Genomic DNA, 24,043 nt, shown 5'->3' on the forward strand with positions numbered 1-24,043 from the left:
TATTACTGACACTGCCTGATGTGGTCGGGGCTCGCCATGTGCCTCTCCCATGCCTGTTTCAGCCCTTCAGTTATGTTCAGTGCTTGAAGAAGCCCCACCCAAAAAACCCCACCAGCTTAGACTTCGCTGTTGTTTGGTTCACGCAGAGATAATTACACCACCACACCAGGCTGCAGGCTGATTAAGATGCACTGCGGTTGGGCTAAAGCTTGGCACTCATTTGGTCATGATTTGTAGTCGATTTTTCTTGGTTGCAAGCACGTGCTCATTGTTTACACTCTGGCTTCCTGCCGTCTCTTCACTGCGGTGGGATTTGTGGAGGGATTTCTACAAAAGGTGACTTATGATGATGATGATGATAAATACATTCGTCACTGTGACGACTGATAGTAATTTTCTCTTCGTCACTGATGGATTGTTTGTCAATGACGAACGTGACGAGCACCCGCGGGAACCCTGAGATTGTTGTGACCCATTTGGTTGTCCAGCCACAAAACGGCTCTGAAAATTCAACAGCATGACTCCTGATCAGGGCGGCACGGTGGTGTAGTGGTTAGCGCTGTCGCCTCACAGCAAGAAGGTTCGGGTTCGAGCCCCGTGGCCGGCGAGGGCCTTTCTGTGCGGAGTTTGCATGTTCTCCCCGTGTCTGCGTGGGTTTCCTCCGGGTGCTCCGGTTTCCCCCACAGTCCAAAGACATGCAGGTTAGGTTAACTGGTGACTCTAAATTGACCGTAGGTGTGAATGTGAGTGTGAATGGTTGTCTGTGTCTATGTGTCAGCCCTGTGATGACCTGGCAACTTGTCCAGGGTGTACCCCGCCTTTCGCCCGTAGTCAGCTGGGATAGGCTCCAGCTTGCCTGCGACCCTGTAGAACAGGATAAAGCGGCTAGAGATGATGAGATGAGATGAGACTCCTGATCAATCGCAGGTTCCCTTTTTTAAGTTATAGATTTTGCATTTGCTGTAGTAGCGGTCTCTTTTTCTGACGGTAATACTTTTAAACTTGATGTACTTGGTATACTGGTATGTAGCCAATCAGGATCGCTTGGTATTGTATTTTAAGATAATTAAATATGTTTTTCTGTTCTCCAGTTTGAGACTGGATTATGTTGTAACTTTTATATGTGTTTTATATTCAGTTTGCGTAAACGCCTGTCGGTGTCCGAGTCCTCACACACCGAGAGCGACTCCAGCCCCCCTCTTACGGTGCGCCGCCGCTGCTGCTCTGCAATCATCGAAATGCCTCGGTTTGCTATCTCCACCGAGGAGGAGAGTGCCAGGAAGACTCCAATTAGGGCTCAGCGCAGTGAAGAGCTCCCTACTGCAATACCAGAACTCCCAGTGGAGAGGGAGCTCCGACTGGATGAGTCTCCCATCACACCAGGCTCCACTTCCAGCCAAGCCACTCGTGGCACGCTCACACGTCAGTGCTCGTCTCTGCAATCCATTGCACATATAGTACGCATAGGTTCAACTTCTCACTATGAATGACTAACACTTATCGTCTGTGGTGTGCCTTGTGTGCAGCTGGCAGTTGTGGGGATTCTGCGGATCGAGGTTCTCCTCGCTGCAGCAGTAATGAGGGAGCAGATAATTCCACTCCTAAAGCCATCAGCGACCTGGCGGTCCGTCGAGCTCGTCATAGACTGCTGTCAGGAGACACGGAGAAACACACATCACGGCCACTCAACAAGGTCATCAAATCAGCCTCGGCCACTGCACTGTCGCTCATGATACCAACAGGTGAGCACACGCCTCTGTGACCAAAAGAATGAAAGGACTTTGAGCATTTAAATGGTGATCACCTTACATTTCAAATTTTTATCATTTATTTAAAGCAACTTCATGTTTTTCCTGGGCGGTACAGTGGTGTGTAGTAGGTTAGTACTGTCACCTCACGGCAAGAAGGTTCTAGGTTCGAGCCCAGCGGCCAACGAGGGCCTTTCTGTGTTGAGTTTGCATGTTCTCCCCGTGTCTGCGTGGGTTTCCTCGGGGTGCTCCGGTCAGAGGTGGACAAAGAACCCAACTTCATTACTTAATTCAAAGTACAGACTCCGCTGGTCAAATGTTACTCCGATACAAGTGAAAGTTGTCCAGTCAAATTTTTACTTAAGTTAAAGTACTTGCTTTTAAAAATACTTAAGTATTAAAAGTGCATTTTCTGTCAATGCATCGTTGTATTATTGCCACAACGCTTACAAAACCTAACGCCGTTACCAAAGAATTCACAAAATGAACGCATGCTGTGCCGTCATGATGGTTTAACGTTAAGCTAGCTAGTCAGTGAAGCTCCAGCTGACATGCTAGCAAACTCTTTTCAAACTCGAAATCATATTGAAAGATTTCTACATTGTTTATTTGGCAAGATTATGCTAAAACATATTTCTGAAAGGACTTCAGATAAGTTAACATTATTCATGTTAGCGTAACTCTGTTTTTACATGCTAACTAACAGTGTCTGAGTTAGCTAGCTATGTGTAGCCGTGGACAAGGCGATGGCAACTTGGCGGGCAAATCCATAGAAAGTCATTTGACTAACCAGACTGCATAGCTATTGCAACGTTATCGCTAGCTCTAAAAGCACAGACAACTTCACTGCAAGCTTTCTCTTGGAATAAAACGTTTACATCCCTCAATACGCTTCCGCAGGCTGGACGGCGAGTTTTTGTAGGCCGTGATGTGGTTTGGTTTTGGCAAACGAAGCAATCATTTAAAACGAAACGACTTTTTAATCCTTTCAGAAAACTGAAACATGGGTTCTAGGTATGGCAATGAATGCGTGCGTGTGTGCGTTCCCCAGAAGAACCGCCTCCTTCCATTCTGACATCAACTGATTGTGTTCAAATAACGCTGCTGAGAAATCACTGAACTTGATTTTATCCAGTCTGTGGATGTGACGTGACCCTAGTGATTACTGATCGGCTGTCTCAGTGTCACCTGCGGAAAAACCATCACGTTTTAGGAAAGGAAAGAAAAGAAAAAATCATCCACTTTCAAAGCTGCTTTATAGTAACGAGTAACAAGGACCTTGATAGGAATGTAGTGGAGTAAAAAGTACGATAATTGTCTTTCAAATGTAGTGAAGTCATAAGTTTCCAACAAAAATAATACTCAAAAAGTGTACTTAAGTACAGTACTCAAGTAAACGTACTTCGTTACTGTCCACCTCTGGCCCCGGTTTCCCCCACAGTCCAAAGACATGCAGGTTAGGTTAACTGGTGACTCTAAATTGACCGTAGGTGTGAATGTGAATGGTTGTCTGTGTCTATGTGTCAGCCCTGTGATGACCTGGCGACTTGTCCAGGGTGTACCCCACCTTTCGCCCGTAGTCAGCTGGGATAGGCTCCAGCTCGCCCGCGACCCTGCACAGGATAAGCAGCTACGGATAATGGATGGATGAATGGATTTTTTCCTTTCCTTTCAATCTTAAGTCCTAATGTCAGCCTAAGCTTTAATCAAAACCTTTCAGGGAAATTAATTTGAATCAGCAAATTGGTCAAAATGCAAAAATGCTCACTGCAGTAGTTTTTGCCGTATCCTTTGTAGAAACAGATGAAGCCGGAAATACTAGTAAGGAAATATAAAGTGTAAAAGAGCCTATTTCGTTCTGATTTGCAAACAAACAACATGTAAAATGTTACATTTCTCAAGCAATTTAATAAGGCGATTTTTGAGTACGTGTCATTTTCACATCTGATATTTTATTTATCCCAATTTCCTGGAATCCAGAGCATCACGGAGCTTCTCCTCTGGCCAGCCCCATGTCCCCTCACTCCCTGTCCTCCAATCCGTCGTCTCGGGACTCATCTCCCAGCAGGGACCTATCACCGGCTGTTTGCAGTGTGAAACCTGCCATCGTTATCCACCGAGCAGGCAAGAAGTATGGCTTCACGCTGCGCGCCATCCGTGTCTACATGGGAGACACTGATATCTACACCGTACACCATATGGTCTGGGTGAGTTAGTTAGACCTCTCGTAGAGAACATTTTGAATTTTTGGATCATGTTGCAACTGTATAATTAAAGTGTGTCTGCTGACTACTTTCAGCATGTGGAGGCGGGAGGACCAGCCCATGAAGCAGGTCTAAGAGAGGGCGACCTCATCACACACGTTAATGGAGAACCAGTCCACGGCCTTGTTCACACAGAGGTCGTGGAGCTCATTCTCAAGGTACATACAAACACGAGCTCAGCCTGGTTACGAATTGAGCATATTTAATCTAAAAATAGCTTTTATTTCATGCAGAGTGGAAATAAGGTGTCTATATCAGCCACGCCCTTTGAGAACACATCCATTAAGATTGGTCCAGCTCGTAAAAGCAGCTACAAGTCTAAAATGGCTCGTCGCAACAAAAAGACCAAAACACGAGAGGGACAGGACAGGTGAAGTTCAGTCCACCTTATGGTTGTGAATAGTAATAGTGTAATACTTTTTCTGTCTTGACGTGCAACTGTGTTTTTTGTATGTGGGGGAATTCTTGCAGTAAGAAGAGGAACTCCCTTTTTCGGAAGATCACTAAGCACTCGTCTCTCCTGCACACCAGTCGCAGCTTGTCATCTCTGAATCGTTCTGTGTCATCGGGTGAGAGTGTACCTGGATCTCCCACACACATGTCCCCTCGCTCTCCAACACAGGGCTACCGCTCCACACCGGATTCAGCCCACTCTGGTAAAGCTTTCAGCATGCTGCACTTTGTAATGTTGTTCACATCTGAGCATTTTATTCTTTCCGATAGGTCGATTAGATAAGATTCAACTTTGTCGTTGCACATGTCGCAGGTACAAGGCAATGAAATGCAGATTGCATCTAAGCAGAAGTGTGTAGCAGGAAATAACATAAGTGTAATATACAAATAGAAATGTGCAGAAATTACAGGGTATGGAATGGTATAATGATATGATATAGATATTTGCAGTATTGACCCTTCCCACTCACGTGACCTTCGTAAACGCGACCGCCATTTTGGACATGAAGAAATAACGGTTTATGGCACAGACCCTTTCGGTTCTCGCTCATCTAGCTGCTACAATGACTGCTTGGACTGCAACAATAATACCTAACACACATTTAAGTATCCGTCGTAAAGACGTGAAACTCGTCGAGTGACGAGTGTGTTCATTGATAAGCTAACACAATCTAAAAGTAGACATACCCAGTGTTGCCAGATTGGGAGGTTGAGCGGTTTCAAGTGCATTTTGGTGGGTTTTGAACATATTTTGGGCTGGAAAACGTCAGCAGTATCTGTTGCCAGTACTGTTGCCAGATACTGCTGAAGTTTTCCAGCCCAAAATATGTTCAAAATGCACTTGAAACCGCCCAACTGGGCGGGATTCCTCCCAATCTGGCAACACTGGACATACCATCACACTGCCCTGGCGCTGTGTACAGTTTACCTTCTATGGTTTGTGCACTCGCTATTTGCCATTACTTTCTCCAACCCAGTGTTCGAACTATGCCAATATTTTCGGGGGGGGGGGGGTCTCTTTTTTTCCCTTGGCGGTGCTTGCGCTTGTCTCAGAGCGCGGATCTCCAAACACATGAGAAGCCTATCTTACGCACATATCACGCGGACTCCACACCTCCACACACGCATCGCATCTGCAGTCATAACTCATCAGGGGAAATCGTGTCCGCATTGGCATGTTCAAAAAACAACCTCGCGTCAACAGTGATACCACACGCAAGAAAAAAAAAAAAAACAGTCAGGCTACTCAACACATCTGATCCACAGCGGCACCAAAGCATCACTGGAAATCATGTCAACAACCAATCTTCCATTTCAACACGCGTCAACAAACAAATGGCACCACAAACATGAACGAATCGGTCAGGCTACCGATTCCAAACCCACAGCAGACGAATAATTAAATGGATCTTACCTTAAAGCAGAATCGACCACAAAGGAAGCGTGTTGGCACTGTTGGCACACTTCCTTTCTACTAGTTTGTGTCCCCAACCTGGCAGCAGCAGTCGTTGTCATATCGGTTTATTTTATCTTTGATGTAAACACAACACTTCGGATATGCAAATGCTTCCCGTTACACACGATTACTATGTCAATAAACGTAATTTTGCCAATATTTTAGAGACCATCCATCTTCTCCGTCGGTCAGCATCTGTCGGGATCCGATAAAATGATAAATCTTGCCTTGTGTGTTGATGGTTACTACATCCAGGTGCACAACAATATAATGGCATGATGGAAGTCTTGCTGAAAGTAAAAACTTTCTTTGATGGCTATATTCCTTTCGATGCTTCGCCGTCGTTCCTCGTTGTTGGCTGTGGTAGACTACTGGTAGTTCATGTCCAAAATGGCGGCCGCATTTGTCGTGACGTCACGTGGGATGGGTCAATATACAAAATGCGGTATGAATAAACAGTAGTGAAAATGGTGATAGTGCAGTGAAGTCAGTTCAGTTTGGTCGGGGGGCGGACTTCAGCAGTGAGACAGCTGAAAGAAAAAAACTGGTTCTGAACCTGGTGGTTTTGGTCCGAAGGCTCCTGTAGCATCTTCCAGAGGGCAGGAGAGTGAACGGTTTGTGTGCTGGGTGGCAGGAGTCTTTGTTGATGTTTATGGTTCTCCCGAGACATCGCTTCCTGTAGACGTCCTCCGTAGCAGGAAGTGAGGCTCCCACGACACGCTGGGTGATTTTCACCACCTTCTGCAGTGCCTTCCGGTCCGAAACAAGGAATTCCCATACACGAATGTAATACAGTTGGTTAGAATGCTTTCGATGGTACAGCGGTAAACGTTCACCAGGATGTCTGAAGAGAGATGGTTTTTCTTCAGAGTCCTCAAGAAAAAGAGACGCTGGTGAGCCTTCTTGACCAAGTTGGAGCAGTTGGTTGTCCAAGTGAGGTCCTGCGAGATGTGGATCCCCAGGAATTTGAAGCTGGTCACACGCTCCACTGCTGCACCGTTGATATGGATGGGTGTGTGTCAGCATTCCTCCTGAAGTCCATGATGAGCTCCTTTGTCTTATTGGTATTGAGCAGCAAGTTGTTCTCGCTGCACCACAGAGCCAGGCGGGCCACCCTCCTCCCTGTAGGCTGACTCATCGTTGTACTTGATGCGGCCCATCACTGTGGTGTCATCCGCAAACTTGATGATGGTGTTAGTATTGATGCTCTGAACTCAAAGTGCTTCTTACAGCTGTAAAGCTGTGCAATAAAAGTTATTAATGATGTTTTCTGTTCTGTCTGTCTATTTGTTAATGTGTTGGCCCATTTGTTGTCGTACAGTAATTGCTAGAGCATTTCTGGTCATCAAGTTAACAGTTCAGCTACATTTGGGCAGCAGATTCTTTCGTGTCTTTACCTAGAATTCATACCAGATGTGACAGTTAAGTAGCATTTGTGAATCGCATGAGAAACTTTCTGTTAAGTAGCATTTGTGAATCGCATGAGAAACTTTCTGTCTCATCCACACTAACTGTGCGTCGGCATGGTGGTGCAGTGGTTCACAACGTCCCCTCGCAGCAAGAATGTTCTAGGTTCGAACCTTGCAGCTGACTGGAGCCTTTCTGTGTCGCGTTTGCATGTTCTCCCCATCCATGCGTGGGTTTCCTCCAGGTGCTCCAGTTTCTTTCCACAATCCAAAGACATGTGGACTAGGTCAACTGGCTACTCTAAATTAACCAGAGGTGTGAGTGCGAATGGCTGCTCTGTGTTAGCACTGTGATAGATTGGCGACCTGGTCAGGGTGTACCCTGCCTCTCGCCCAAAAGTCATCTGGGATTGGCTCCAGCTTCCGCTGCGACCCTGACAGACAGGTGGTATAGATAATGGATGGATAGTTGCACCTGATAACCCACCCATCACCATCATTACACGATAGATGATTTATTCTTTTAATAAAGAAGGGGGGTGTTCTGATGAGGGAGGATGTGCGAGATGATAAATCTCATGTTGCTTGTGTACTGCTTGGCCAAAAAAGAAGTCACCGTTTTGATTTAAAGGAACAGTCCACCGTATTTCCATAATGAAATATGCTCTTATCTGAATTGAGACGAGCTGCTCCGTACCTATCCGAGCTTTGCGCGACCTCCCAGTCAGTCAGACGCGCTGTCCCTCCTGTTAGCAATGTAGCTAGGCTCAGTGTGGCCAACGGTATTTTTTGGGGCTGTAGTTAGATGCGACCAAACTCTTCCACGTTTTTTCCTGTTTACATAGGTTTATATGACCAGTGATATGAAACAAGTTCAGTTACACAAATTGAAACGTGGCGATTTTCTATGCTATGGAAAGTCCGCACTATAATGACAGGCGTACTAACACCTTCTGCGCGCTTCGACAGCGCATTGATACGGAGCTCAGATATCAATGCGCTGCCGAAGCGCGAAGAAGGTGTTAGTACGCCTGTCATTATAGTGCGCACTTTCCATAGCATAGAAAATCGCTGCGTTTCAATTTGTGTAACTGAACTTGTTTCATATCACTGGTCATATAAACCTATGTAAACAGGAAAAACGTGGAAGAGTTTGGTCGCATCTAACTACAGCCCCAAAAAATACCATTGGCCATACTGAGCCTAGCTACATTGCTAACAGGAGTGACAGCGCGTCTGACTGCGTCTGACTGACTGGGAGGTCGCCCAAAGCTCGGACAGGTACGGAGCAGCTCGTCTCAATTCAGATAAGAGCATATTTCATTATGGAAATACGGTGGACTGTTCCTTTAAATAAGCAAATACTTAAGAGTCTTTGATTGGATAATTACTGCCATGATTGTGTTTCAGCTGGCAACAATTCTTTTAACTCTAACTGATGCAGTGAGTAGCTTCTCATTTCTTTAACATCCATGTTGGGAGATGTATCCCATGGTCATGGGAAAGATGTTACTGTCCCTGTGTCTGAAATCACTCACTCGTTCACTACTCCCTATATAGGGAATTACTATATAGAGGACTATATAGTGAGCTCATTAGTAAAATGGGGGGGAAAAAACGCTTTCAGACACTAGTCCGTCGTGCTGGTATTTATGTCATTACTGTCGCACAATTAAAACGTGCTAGATCAGTCAGCTGGTGGGTTTTCAAAATAATAAATACATGCACGTGTTTTTGTGATAAATCCATATTATACTGCGCGTATTTCCCACATTAATAAATACAAAAGTACCTGCATCTTTCAGTTCTTTTAAATCAAGGCTGAATACTTTCTTTTTTGCCGCTGCCTTTTATTAAATCAAATTTGAGACTTTTAATTTTATTTCTTTCAGCGTGACCACAACGCATGATGGGATATATCGCTTTGGTTAGTGACCATCGGTTGTACACTACTTTTTGTGATGCATTGTGGGATACTTTGAGTGCACTATATAGGGTGTAAATAATCACTATCGTTTCAGACAGCACTACAAAATGGCGTCCTCACTATATAGTGCCCTATATAGTGAGTAGGGTTGCGATTTCGGACACGGGATGTTTCAGAAGGGTCAAGTTACTGGTATCAAGCAAAGAAAACAACTAAGGAGATTGCCGAGATTACTAGAATTGAGTTAAGAACTGTCCGGTGCATTATTAACACCTGGAAGGATAGTGATGAACTGTCGACTTTGCAGATGAAATGTGGTCAGAAAATTTCTTTTGACTGACCTTGATCGGAGATCACTTAAACGCTTGGTGAAGTCAAATCGTAAAAAATGGACAGTAGAACTCATGGTTATGTTTAATAGTGAAAGTAAGTGTTTCCACATGCACAATGCAATGAGAACTCACAGGATTGGTACTAAACAGCTGTGTGGCCATCAGAAAACCACTTGTTAGTGAGGCTAATTGGAAGAAAAGGCTTCAGTTTGCTAGGGAGCATAAAGATTGGACTCTGGAGCAATGGAAAAAGGTCATGAGTCCAGATTTACGCTATTCTAGAGTGATGGGTGAATTGGGGTAAGAAGGCAAGTGCATGAAGTGGTGTACCCATCATGGTATAGTGACCACTGTACAAGCTGAAATGTGATTTTATGAATTAAAAAAAAAAAAGTTTGAATGATTTGTAGAACACTGTAGCAGTTTGTTTTTTGTCTTTTATTGCAGTTGGGGGAAATTCATCTCAGAGCAGCTCTCCCAGCTCCAGCGTGCCAAACTCTCCTGCCAGTTCTGGTCAGATCCGGCCCAGTTCCCTGCATGGCCTGGCCCCAAAGCTGCAGCGCCAGTACCGCTCCCCTCGGCGCAAGTCTGCTGGTAACATTCCCCTGTCACCGCTGGCTCGAACTCCCTCACCAACACCCCAGAGCACCTCTCCTCAGCGCTCCCCTTCTCCGCTGCCCAGCCATGCACTCCTGAGCTCCTCCATTGGTCAGTCCTTTCCTGTCAAACTACACTCTTCTCCTCCGCTAGTGCGCCAAATTGCTCGTCCGAAGAGTGCTGACCCGCCTCGTTCACCTCTTCTGAAACGTGTTCAGTCAGCTGAGAAACTGGCAGCCTCACTCTCGTCGTCCTCCTCATCTCCCTCTCCTTCGTCTGCTGCTGATAAGAAGCTGCCGGTGGGCGCCAGCCGCAAGCACAGTCTGGAAATCTCACACACAGAGTTTAAGAAGGACATGCTCCAGCGGGAACCAAGTTTGCAGAGCTTGCAGGAGTGCCCTAGTGAGACTCTTCTGGGAGGAAGGGTGTCTCCAGCAGAAAAGGGCACTCTGCAGAAGCCTTTAGCCCGTAAGCTAGGTCGGCAGGAAGGCCCTGACTCTGCCACTGGATCTTTAGGGCTGGCTCCTGGTAAGAGCAAGCTGAAGGACAAGCTGTCAGCTATCCGACAGGACCGTGCCGAACGCAGAGAGTCTCTGCAGAAGCAGGATGCCATCCATGAAGTGGATTCCTCCGAGGATGAGACAGACGAAGGTTCAGAGGACAGCCAGGATGGACGCAGGACAACTTTTGTCCCTCCTAGCCATGTGCTTCGGCCCACAAGTGTAATAGGATCCGCACATGTCAGGACAGGGCCTGCTGCTTTAACTACTCTGTCTCTGACCCCATGTACATCAGCTCAGCCCAGCTCCCCTCAGCTGAGCCAAGGTCTCCAGGCCCAAAACCAGATGCAAGCCCAACCTCCATCGTTGGCAGCTAATGTCTCTGAGGAAAAACCCACCCAGACCTTGATATCCACTCCCTCTGTTGCCTCTACCTCAGCACTACTGGATAATTCCAGCAAGAGACAGGGAAAGGTTCAGGATTCTGTGTCCAGCAGTAAAACATCTGGTCCTCAACCCAGCTCTCTGACCAGCACTTTTTCTACACCTGGTAGCGCATTTACCACTGTCAGCAAGGACCCTTTTGTTAAACCCTCAGCGCCCCCTCCCGACCGCAGGACTGCCAGAGTCAGCAGCAAGCAAGAGCCCAGTACAGTGCCTGTCATAACCCGGGAACCCCAAACCCCTACTCCACCAAATGGAGGCATCACTAAAGAGATGAAGGAGGCAGACAACCGGAGACAAGTCGCAGCTGCCGCTGCTGCAGCATCCTCCTCCACCAGCTCCACAGCAGCTGAGAGTGGAGTGGATAAAGTGGTTTCTCAGCTGGCCACAGTGGCCAAGAGTGTACTAGGGCCAGTAAAGCTGAACATCCCAGGGACCAAAGAAGCTACTGAACGGAGCAAGGAGGCCAGACCCCATGCAGACACGATGCACCCAAAAAGCAAAGATCCACATTTGAACAGTTCTCGTTTTCCTGAAAAGACATTTCCATCAGTTGCTTCTGTCTCCCAAACAGTTCGGCAGTCTCAATCCCTCACTCGACAATCCCCTACAATATCCGAGCTACCTTCAACTTCACAGAGGTTCCAAGAGACTGAAGGAGCTTCAAAGAGGCCTTCCACCCCAAAACACAGCTCATCAGGCCCAGAAGAGGCCCAGGAGAGGCCAGGAACTCCACGGAGCAGTGCCTCCCAGAGGCCCAGCCCTGAAGCACATTCCCAGAACCAGGCCAAACCCAGTTCCTCCACACAGCAAGACAAATCCAGCAAGAAGAAATAGCCTTGCACAGAAAAAAAAATGACAACTCACCTAGCATGCGTGTTAAAAAATATATATATATACTTCACACTAACTGTGGGAGGAAATAAATGAAAGAAGTAAATACAAGCAAAGGAGCTCAGCAGCTTCATTGTGACTTGTGGGCTTCGGATTGCTTTTGTTTTCCCCTTTATCACTTTTCTCAACATTTGTTTTATTAAGTTCAGAAAAAAAAAGAAAATATGGGGCTAGAAATAAACTGTTTGAAAGACGAAAATAGTAACATTCAGTGTCTGCTCACTTGAATATTAGGTTCAGTTTATTTGCAGTTTTAGAGCTAGTGGTGCCTTAATAAAAACTTAAGTCCTCACTTGTAAATCCGTTTGCCATTCATTGGTGGAGGTAAGATGTATCTCAGCAATAAAATCAGTGTATGCTTAGCAATTTGTATTACTGGAGTAGAATCCTGCATTAGGTTGGCTGAAATCCACCACTACATTTTCCCTCAGTTGTTATTATTATACTGGTAACAGTCCGAGTACTGTACAAATTATATGCCTGATTTCTGAAGAGTCTGGATTATTACACACTTCTCAGTAATGCTAAAATTAATTCTGGTTTATTTCCACAAAAGAGCCTGTAATCTTGTTTAAAACAGGTTTCCCAGGTCAAAACAACAGGTTAAATTAGATGTGTGTTTAAAAAAAAAAAAAAAATCACATCTGTCATTTTTTCATCGTGTTTCAAATTGCTGAGCTGTAGCTCCTCATACAGATCTGTAGAAACTTGTTTCGTCTGCCAGGTTCCATGTGTTATTAGTGACGGTGAAACATCTGGCCACATGTACTTGCTTGATGTATCGATGATTGTATATGGTCAACTGATATTCATACTGAAAAAAGCACTCCAAATTGGAAATGTTTTAATGTTTTTATTTCTAGCCCCTGCTCTCTTTTTTATTATTATTATTATTATTATTATTATTATTATTATTAATAATAAGCAACTGAAACAGTTTTATTTTTAGGATCTGGACCAACTTGCTGTGTTCTTTCTGTATATTTGCCACTAACCTTTTAAAGTCAGAAAACTTGTACAGGCTTGTTAATGAGTGAGTGCGTGCGTGCGTGCGTGCGTGCTTATATAAATGAATATTTAAAGTTCTGTGTCAGTTTTATATCCGAGTGTATTGGGAGTGTATCTTAGATTAGATTCTGTCTTTGCCGTTTCAGCTGTGTCTGATATAGACATTTATTACGAGCAGGCAAGGATGTATTTGCACAATCCCTTTTTACTTTGTGTCATATGAAAATGAAAACTAATAAAATACAGTCCAATCAGATCCCAGGGCTTGTTGGGGTCTTGAGGGGTTTGACCAATCATTTAACCCCTTGTTAATTGTCACGTGGCTACATTTATGTGTTTACACCAACTTGAGTGAAACAGATGCTTGTGGAAGTTTAAGTGCACTCTTCTGTTTCTCCTATTGCGTTTTTAAGCCTATTTGTGCGGACATTTACAGAATATCAAATACTTTCATTTTGTGTTTTGGGTGTGTTTTTTTTTCCCCCTTCAATGCTGTACTAATACTATGTTAGTCAACGAAGACTTCATAACTGATCCAGTTTTAAACAGTGTTTTATTCATTGCAGCACATTCATGAATGTCATTTCATAGCAAATCTGATTATGTAAGGACTTTCAGTTCTGGAAGTCCCACAGTTTAAAAACAACCTTACTGTAGTTTGCAGCTAAGTTTGATTTATTAACATCTTAGAAATGAGTAGTCACATGATGGTCTGTACAGTAATTCAGAAATGTTCCGTCGGTATGAAATGAAAAGCTTTTGACGGCTCTTGGAGCCCGAAGCTTCATTTCAAGCTTCACGGTTTCTGTGAGTGTTTTACATTTTTTATGTCTTATTGTCAGAATTGACATTTTACTTCGAAGTGGCTCTTTCCTGAATTCCCAGCTTGATGCGCAGGACCAAACATTGAGCTGAAGCAATCTGTTCCCTCCAGAAGATATCAGACAAACCTTTTACCTCTTTATTAGGACTGAGTCTAGGATGGAGGTGGGTAGAGCTTACGAAAAGTGTTAGTGGCTTATTTTAACCGTAAGCTATGGACTGTAATGATCTAACAGAGTTTAATTTTATCAAAGTCGAGCACAGTTTGTCGATTTGCCGATATTTAATCGAAAATCTCCCATTGAAAATAAAATGTCAGATTTGGAAAACCAGCCTTTATCTTTTGGTGGCATCATTCTCGATTAAACTGACCGATCTTACATGCAGTCTTCATGACTGGGCCAAACCTACGAGTGTCTAACTATAGGAGGCCCAAGTAGGTGTGTGTTAGGAAGGAAATCACCAGGGATGGTCTCCAGCAGGCCACTGGATTTGAATGTCTATTACAGTCCACAGCATATGGTTAAGCATAATAATTATACCTTGTTACTGTACTGTTAATATAATATCCAAGTAATGTTAAATTTGGAATAATTAGGAAGAAAACGTGTCTGAAGCTTGGCTTTTTGGGCTAACTGTGGTATGTATTGTACTCACACACACACTCACTGTTGGATAGTTATACTATATGTTCAGATTTGGTTAGAGTGCCAGAATCCTGTGGAGTTGTTCACTAATAAGTCTCACAGCCTTATGTCATCTCTCTCTCACACACTCACACTTTAAGAATACGGTATTACAGCCAGCCTTTCTCACCCTCTGTCTTTTAAAATGAAACCACTAAAGCACCAGTGAATAAAGAAACCAGCAAGACAGTCACGCAGCATATAATAAGTATATGAAAAACAGCTGGACGGAATAGGTGCTACACCACTTTCCTGAGGGATTTCCGCAGTACATGGAGATTATAATATATTTCCTGTCTTCTCTGTGGGTTTGTTTTATTTCATTTTTACGAAAAACAGGTTGTATAATAATAATAAATGAACAGAGATGCGATTTGAAAAAGAAAATAACTGCTAGTTAAACCAGTGCAATATCTTTTTAATTTCTATTGTGGTTAAGACGCATGTTTGTTGTAACTCCTTCCTTAAGAACAATAAAGATTTTTTTGTTTTTTTGTTTTTTTTAAAAGACAGTTGCGTCCCTTATTTTTCCATGAATATGTGCTGACTTTATTTGTGCAGACTTTGTAGATGACGTGGCCCTTTTAGACCAGTGCTGCTGTTTTAATCTAAAATGTACTCCAAGCTGTAATTTAAACTTGATTGAAATGGGGTCTTGGGAGAGTGTGTTATGTAGTGTAGTGTAGTTTGGAATGAGCAAGTAGTTGTGAATTGGTGTCGTTACCCATCACTCCATCTTTTCATCTCTGTTCCACTGCTGGGAATTGCATCAGGAAAAATAACCCTTTCAATCATTTCAGTTCTTTGCCTCAAGTAACCCTCGAGAGGTTGAGGAATAGTAATAGAAACATCAGTAAGTGCTAAAAGGAAATGGCACACTACTGTCAGTTTTCAGTGATTTTTCTTTTTTCTGCAATATTTTTTTTTATTATTTAAAAAAATAATAATATTTATTCAGGAAGCTCATGTCACATAGCGTGGTTTTCAATGAGGTCCTGTTTATAAAATATTACAATTCCAGAAAAATAAGGAAATATTCACAAATTATAACACAAATACAAAAAAAAAAGATTTACAAATCAAATGTTTACAATTATGAAGTTAAATAATCGTTAAGTTTCAATTTAACCTCCTAGGGCCTAGCGGTCACATACGTGGACAGCACTTTTTAGAAATTCAGAACAAGAATCCACATATGTGGACATACTTTTTCTCAAAAAGTACATCTTATCAAAGATGATGCTTAGTTTTTATTCTAATCAGGTTCTAATAAGCCCAAATAGCAAAAAGAAATAATAAATGCATGTAAAAAAAAAAACAGCTTTGGTCTTAGGAGGTTAAAAATATGCAAATTTTTAATTGAACGTAGGTCCCTTGGCAAATTGTTCCAGTCCTGGCCAATACTTTGTCGTCGTGTTTGTTTTCACCAATTCCTTTTGACCTTTGTTAAGCGAATGTCATTTCTTTTCCTGGTGTAGTAGCTATGGAAGTCCTTGCTGTATTTTATTTTGATGTCATGAATACTGTAAAAATTCATCATTTTTAAACAAACATTACATAATTTTTACAAAACTATTCAACTCGTTTTGTGGCTTTTATTCTTTCATTGGGCAATAATAATATTTTAAAAATTCTAAGTTTTGGTTAACTTTCTTAGAATTGGTGATTTTCATTTAAAATGTGTTTATATCTGTCTAATTTTTAAAATTATATACGGTTCAAAGGAGACATTTTAGCCACAAAGCATGATTTATCCACTTAGCAATTGGACTGTACATTGCATTAAGCTGTACTGCACTAACGCTGCTTTTATTGTGACATTTAACAGTAATGTATCACTTCTTACATCCAAAGCCACAGTAATGTATTGTCTTGTTTTATTTAATTGATTGATTGTAATGGAAATCCAATTGTCAATCTTAAGAACCCCCTGTAATCCCACGATGAAACCCAAAGAGTTTGGAAAATAAGCTGCAACAAGACCGACAATAATGGAGCCTCATTAGATTAGTGCAGATACGGTATGTGCTTGCTCTCGTGGGACCCCGATGTGGGGCGTGTGACCATCAAAGATCCATCCAGTCAGTGGAATGAAGAAGAAGGGGTCACAGGTTATTCTGTCTGCTGAAAAGGCGCCAGAGATGTAGGATAATTGGTCTCTGGTCTGGCTTCACTCAGCTGGATCTTCTATCTGTGTGTGTTGGGGGGAGAGTTTGTCTTTATGTCTCCAACTTTGCCTGAGTGTTGTACATGTGAGAATGCAAGAAAGAAGTCTCCACCTTTCAAAAGTCTTTGAGACGTAGGGGGATGGAGGGACTTTGACAAGCTGTATGTTGTTCCTACACCCCCACACCACCTTCCTCTCCGTCTCAGCTTCGTTCTGTGACAGGCGACTGCTGTTGGTGATAAATTGCTGTTCGAGCCCCAATCCGACGCCTGCCCTGTATGACTGGTGCAAATTCATTCCCATCCTGCGTTTCTCTACACAAGGGTCCCATCCCAGGTTACATGGCCTGACAGGGCCACAGGGCTCTAACTTCTCACGTTACTGAATTTATTTTACTCCGTTCTGCTCTCACTCCTGATTATGAGTTTTCTCAGGAAAAAGACGGGAGAAAGGAAAGGGTACCTATTGAACTGTCACATTATTTTCTCCTGTCTCCGTATCCTGTCCTGCCTTGTGTTTGAGGTTTTCTGAAAGTAGACATGTTTCAGGAGTGTCCTCTTTTACTCATGCTGGCAAGCTAAGCCACAAACCATCTGTTCCTGCTTCAGCAACTTTATGTTTATCTCTATTCTATTTAACAGAGGTTAGCACTGAAAACAGGTGCATCACCCCTCATTTCAAACTGGTTTGCATTATACAGTACATGTATTAATAAATGCTTTAATTTTCAGACTCATTCACCATTAGCGATGGGCTCCACCTGGCTAAAGCCATGACGGAGAGCAATGCTGTGCTGTTGGGCTAATTGTTCTCCATGGCAGCACGTGCCAGATATTTAATGAGCCTTATTCACTATGATATATGTGTACTGTATACACACACACACCTCGCGTGTTCAGCAATGAGGCCTGATGAGCGCCAGGCTAATAGTCTGTGAAAGTGTGGCTCCTTGGGAATACGAAAGCCATAAATTAATCCGGGGGGCTGAGTGAAAGGTGCAGGGTTTTGCTCCTCTGCTGTTCTGCTGATGTGGCATAGAAAGCAGTAAAAGCGATGGAGAAAATGTTGGCTGGAATTTAGGGCCCCCTGAGTATTTCTTTCATTGACTTGTTTCTCCTCATCTAATCTGTTTAACCACCACCCGTCAGAATGCACAGTGGAGGACCGTGTGTGTACAGCTCTGGAAAAAAAATTAAGAGACCACTTCAGTTTTTCCTTAAATCAGCATCTCTATGGATGGCAGCCATTTCGTTCCAGTGTCTGTGCTGGAATTCCAACACAAGCACACCTCATTTTAGTAATGAGGTACTGATCAGGTGATCATCTGAACCAAATCTTATTTAACGAGGAAAAGAATAAAAACCACTGCTGTGGTTGTCACTATCCTCTTGCAATAGGACCAGTTTGGATGGCAAAAACAGTGCGAGCAGTATCTTAAATTTAATTGTCATGCAAAAATAGCTATCATGCCAAAACAGTAAAAAAGAAAAGTTCTGAGTGAGAAAAAGAAGGGGTCAATTCTGGCTTTACTGGCAAAGGGATGCACTGAGCGTCAGGTTGCTTCCATCCTCAAAATTTCAAAGACTGCAGCTCTTAAGAACAAGGTCAAGCATCAGACATTGGGGACAACAAAGTTACAGACTGGCAGAGGGTGAAAATGATTCTCCACTGACTGGGATGATCACCAACTCTTTCTCTCAACCATAGGATGACATCAAGTGACCTACAAAAAGAATAGCAAATGGCAGCTGGGGTTAAGTGCACGGCAAGGACGGTTTGAAACGGGCTCCTCTGGGCGGGGCTGAATTCATGCAAAGCTAGAAAAAAACCTTAATCAAAGAAGATCCAGGCTGAGGTTTGCTAAAAACCATAAGGATGAGACCGTAGAGGAGTGCAGTAAGGTTGTCATCTGAGTCCACTTTTCAGCTTTTCCCATCACCTGGTCATCTAATGGTTAGATGGAGACCTGGAGAGGCCTACAAGCCACAGTGTTTCACACCCATTGTGAAATTTGGTGGAGGATCGGTGATGATCTGGGGGTGTTTCAGCGAGGCTGGAACGGGGCAGGGGTTTTTTGTGAAGGACACATGAATCAAGCCATGTACAAGATTATCATGGAAGAAAACTTGTTTCCTTCTGCTCTGACAACGTTCCCTAACTCTGAGGATTGGGTTTTCCAGCAGGACAATTCTCCATGCCACACAGCCAGGTCAATCAAGGTGTGGCTGGAGGACCGCAAGCTCAAGACCCTGTCATGGCCAGCCCAATCTCCAGACCTGAACGCCATTTGAAAATCTCTGGAATGTGATCAAGAGGAAGATGGATGGTCACAAGCCATCAAACAAAGCTGGACTGGTTGAAATTTTGCTCCAGGAGTGGCATAAAGTCAACCAAGCGCGACATTAAAAGACTGGTGGAGAGCATGCCAAGACACATGAAAGCTGTCAGGGTTATTCCACCAAATACTGATTTCTGAACTCATCCTAAGTCCAAATATTAGTATTGTGTTGTTGAAAATTGAATATGATCTTGATTTCGATGCATTCTTCAAGGGCTGAAAACACTTCATCTTTTGTTATTTTGACCAGTTGTCATTTTCTGCAATTAAATGCTCTGACAATATTTTTATGTGGAATTTGGGGGAAATGTCAGTAGTTTGTGGAATAAAACAAACAGGTTCATGTTCCTCAAACACACACCTATAAATAGTAAAACCAGAGAAACTGAACTTTTCAGTGGTCTCTTGGCTTTTTTTTTCCAGAGCTACAACAATGCCTCAAGCCCGATACGAACATCATACAATAAATATGGATAAAAGAGAATAAGCCAGTTCATTGATTAGTTTCATTTCTCTCTTTTCCTCTCTTCGCGTGTCGTCTTTCCCTTTTCTCCTTATTAGAGAGCTTTCTGTCCTCATCTATTTTGTGGCTAACGCACGCGATTAGCCCCTGCCACGCTGGTCTGTCAACCACTGCACGAATCGAATACACCACCACGCTTTAGGATGTCCTTCAAAGTGTCTTTATATCTCAAAAGAGGGCGACCGACTCTCCTGAAGCCCTCTTCCAGAACACCATAGAGAAGCGTCTTCGCCGGCCGCTCATCTGGCATGCGTGATATATGGCCCATCCAACGAAGCCTGTTCCGGATGAGAACGATCTCGATATCTGTTGTGTTGGCACGATTCAGTATTTCGTCGTTTGTAATGTAGTGGTCCCATTTGATTTAGAATATAGATCTCAAATGCCATTTTCCTGAGCTGTGTGTATACACACGCTGTTTTATACAGTTCTCTAATCAGCCGATCCCTTGACAGCAGCACAATGCATAAAATCATGCAGATACAAATCGAGAGCTTCAGTTAATGTTCACTTCAAACATCAGAATGGGAAAAATTGAGATCTCAAAGTGTGACTTTCTTCCACTGTGGCATGGGTGTTGGTTTGAGCCAGATGGACTGGTTTGAGTATTTCAGAAATTGCTGATCTCCTGGGGTTTTCACACACAACAGTCTCTAGAGTTTACACAGAATGGTGCGAAAAACAAAAAACATTGAGTGAGCGACAGTTCTGTGGTGGAAACAAACACCTTGTTGATGAGAGATTGGAGGAAAATGGCCAGATTGGTTCAAACTGCCACAAAGGATATAGTAACTCGTATAATCACTCTTTACAACCGAGATGAGCAGAAAAGCATCTTAGATATAAAATATGGACACAAGTACTTTAATGGGAAATATACCACTCATATTTTTCATACATGAGGTACGTCATTCCCATTGTTTTCCCACTGACTAGACGTGCGTTGTTCAAATGGCAAACCGGTTCAGAATTAAAATTCTTTTGATTAGCTTATGTATTTTTTGAATTTATTTTTTTGTTTGTTTTGTTGTGGATGTGTCTATATCATATAAAAAACATTACACAGTTGTGCGAAGGCGTGAAGTTTATCTTCTCGGATTGAAAATATTTTTACTTGTTCGTGTCGCGCACTTGTGAATATGTTCACCACTCAAAGATAAACTTCATATCTTCGCAGAACCATGTAATACCCTTTATATATACATATAATGCATGCACAAGTGCATCTCAAACAATTAGAATATCGTGAACAAGTACAGGTTTTTTTTTTCATAATTTAATTCAGTAATTCAAAGTAAACTTTCACATATTCTGTATTCATTACACAAAGTGAAATACTTCAAGCCTTTTGTGTTTTAATTTTGGTGATTATGGCTTATAGCTGATGAAAATCAGAAATCCAGTTTAAAAAAATCAAACTACTGTATATTTTGCTCTAATTGTGATGCCATCTACTTGGCTATCTGTAAGCAGCTCATGTTAAATTTATTTATAAAACTATTAAATGTTGTTTTTAACCAATCAACACATTAACCTTTATGTATTTAATTCAATAAAAGTATATTCTTCTATTTTTCTTTTGAATATGGTAGGTGCAAACCGTCTTTCAACTTTTGACCAGCTAGCTATTATCTTTGGTGAAAACTAGTTGTCTGTCTTTTTTTTTTTTTTTAAATTCCCATAATCCCATAATTTCCTCACTTTACTTTTCAGGGAAATTGGACCCGTTTTAGTGTCTGCATGCTTGATTCGTCTAAACACCTGACGGTTTCATTGCAGGAGGGACAAATGAGTTACGTATTTTAATTAAGAACCTTTTCAGGAAATGTAACTGAATCTGTGAGAGGCCCTGCCTGCCTTCCTCCTCCTCCTCCTACTCACGGCATCACTATGCTGTTTTGATAGACTCTCTGTAGAGTAGCATTTCCTTAAGCATGTTTTTATTCCACCAGTAACTCATCAGCTCATTACACAGTCATTAGTGAGCTGGGCCTGAATCATTTATGAGTATCTGAATCCTGTACTACTGCACTAATTGTGCATATTTCATATTGTTTGGAAAAGAAGTACTGCTAATCATCATCCCTTTGGACATGTAATACACCGCTCCAGTGCTGAAGGACCCAAGTCTAGCCGAGTTTAATGATCAAAGACGTCTGATTGAGCTCTCCAGTTAATTACTCGGGTGAATAGGTGTGTTCAAGCAGACCCCCAGGTCTGCAGTTGTGCACCTCTGTCTGTGGATTTAATATACAAGCACCAGTATCTTGTTATTTCAGATTGGCTAAAACACGCTTGTTCCCCACGTTCATCATTTTATCTTTACACTGCTCTGTCTCCACTGCAGAAACCTTTTCAGCTACCAGGAACTGTTTTAGGAACCGAGAAATTTCAGTAGTGTTTCCACTGGAGTAGCAAAACTCAACTGTATTCATGTTCATGGACCGAGATGTTTATCAATTATATATTTGTTATTTAGGGCGGCACGGTGGTGTAGTGGTTAGCGCTGTCGCCTCACAGCAAGAAGGTCCGGGTTTGAGCCCCGTGGCCGGCGAGGGCCTTTCTGTGCGGAGTTTGCATGTTCTCCCCGTGTCCGCGTGGGTTTCCTCCGGGTGCTCCGGTTTCCCCCACAGTCCAAAGACATGCAGGTTAGGTTAACTGGTGACTCTAAATTGACCGTAGGTGTGAATGTGAGTGTGAATGGTTGTCTGTGTCTATGTGTCAGCCCTGTGATGACCTGGCGACTTGTCCAGGGTGTACCCCGCCTTTCGCCCGTAGTCAGCTGGGATAGGCTCCAGCTTGCCTGCGACCCTGTAGAACAGGATAAAGCGGCTACAGATAATGAGATGAATATTTGTTATTTTTAGTTACATTTCAAATTGGAATATTGGTTATTTTTGTTGATTGCAAATTTTCTGATATTCGTTCACTATCAGCACAGATTTTTCACCAGAACTTTGTCCTCCATGTTTGTTTCTTTGCTTGTTCAAACGTGTGCTGTGATTGGTTGAGAAGTAAAAAGCTCTTGACATCATTAAAGGAGAGACGCAGAACCTTTATTTTTAAATAAATTTCTGAGTGGATAGTATCCCCGTCCTTGACTGTTGTATGCTGCATAAATGGGAATAAAAATTCTATATATTTTTGAGTTAAAATCGACCGCAAAGTTGGCATTGGAGCTGAGCCAGCCAGCCCTGAGTGCGTGACGTCACAGCGGGAACCGGTTTTAAGGCCGAGGCCTTTGACAGCTATAGACCAAAGTCATATAAATAAAACTTTATGGTGAAAGTAGGAAATACCGTTACCGACTTGCTCAACTAAGACTGATTTGACTTCATTGATTGTGGGTTGACGCTCATTAAAACAGGATGGGTGTTATAACTTATGCAACATACATGTACATGCATGCATTTTCACTGATAAAACGTAAAAGGCTAATTAAATAATCAGATGAACTGAGACAATCACATTCTGAAGCAAATTAAATAATCTTATACTGGTAACGTAAACACACAATACAAGTTACATGTATTAATCTAAATGCAGGTAAACAATGAGTTTTGTTGTTTTGTATCCAAATGAGAGTCGCGTCTTACCCGTCTATGTTCTTGCTTCTTGAAGGCTGACCTTGTGGCTGATTGTTTTGAAACAGTATGACTTTCAGTTGTTCATTCAGTTCTCTGTTCATTCGCTTCTTCCACATAAGGGCGAGATATTGCTGCTGAGGCAAGCGTATCCAGCGGAGAAATCAGACGGCTGGTCCACTCATTCTCCATTTTCTCCATACTGAGTACTCCGCCATTACTGCTTGGCTCAGGCAATTACTAAAACCCGGGACGGGACGTTACCGGTTTTAGCAACGACCACGGGGAGGTCACTGCCCGAGCGATAATATGTCACATCCCGTTCTGTCCTGGGTTTTAGCAACAACCCTTGGCTCACAATCTGGGATAACTGGTGCAACTAAACTTACTTTCCTTTTCTTGCAGTTTTCTTTTCCTTTAATTATTGGTACTGCACCCTCTTTCAATACGGGCTTATAGCCAACACTCCTTAACAGATCAGAGGTCTTGTACGAGTCTTCAGTAAAATGTGCAGAGCAGAGGAGAGACCACTTCGTAGGCACCCAATGTGCCCATGAACAGATCACAAAATGCATCCAAATCTTTGCAGTTTGAACATTCTTGGGCTATGAATGCAACATAAATCAACCTTCTGTCGTGTTGCTGCACCAGTCAGCAATACATCTACGTGGCATGGCGATAAATTAGCTCAAAATGGAGGATCGGCGTTGCAGTCAGCTGTGTTTTAGTATAGCGGAAATGGCGATGAGACCGATAGCCTTTCTGCGTTGATGTCACAGGTGTCAAGGTCATTCACTCAGACCGCTACCTATATGAATCACTTTAATTGTAAAAATTACTATATTAGATTTATTATTCACGCTTAAAACTATTTCTGTGCCATTCTTGAGGTCT

The 24,043-nt window shown here is 42.8% G+C and overlaps 1 protein-coding gene across 13 annotated transcripts in view; it reads left to right on the forward strand.

Moving 5' to 3' along the window:
- Positions 1-15,045, forward strand: part of mast2 (microtubule associated serine/threonine kinase 2) — a 391,407-nt gene extending 376,362 nt beyond the window's left edge. For all 13 annotated transcript variants that reach the window (XM_060919978.1, XM_060919988.1, XM_060919981.1 and 10 more), the window contains 7 exons: positions 1,139-1,422; positions 1,527-1,742; positions 3,729-3,955; positions 4,048-4,170; positions 4,246-4,382; positions 4,484-4,668; positions 10,034-15,045. In XM_060919978.1, coding sequence (XP_060775961.1) covers positions 1,139-1,422; positions 1,527-1,742; positions 3,729-3,955; positions 4,048-4,170; positions 4,246-4,382; positions 4,484-4,668; positions 10,034-11,964 — 3,103 coding nt within the window. In that variant the 3' untranslated portion in view covers positions 11,965-15,045. The remainder of the gene's footprint in view (positions 1-1,138; positions 1,423-1,526; positions 1,743-3,728; positions 3,956-4,047; positions 4,171-4,245; positions 4,383-4,483; positions 4,669-10,033) is intronic.
- Positions 15,046-24,043: the final 8,998 nt, after the last annotated feature.

This window comes from Neoarius graeffei, chromosome 4 (genome assembly GCF_027579695.1).
Source record: "Neoarius graeffei isolate fNeoGra1 chromosome 4, fNeoGra1.pri, whole genome shotgun sequence".
Taxonomy (NCBI): Eukaryota; Metazoa; Chordata; class Actinopteri; order Siluriformes; family Ariidae; genus Neoarius; species Neoarius graeffei.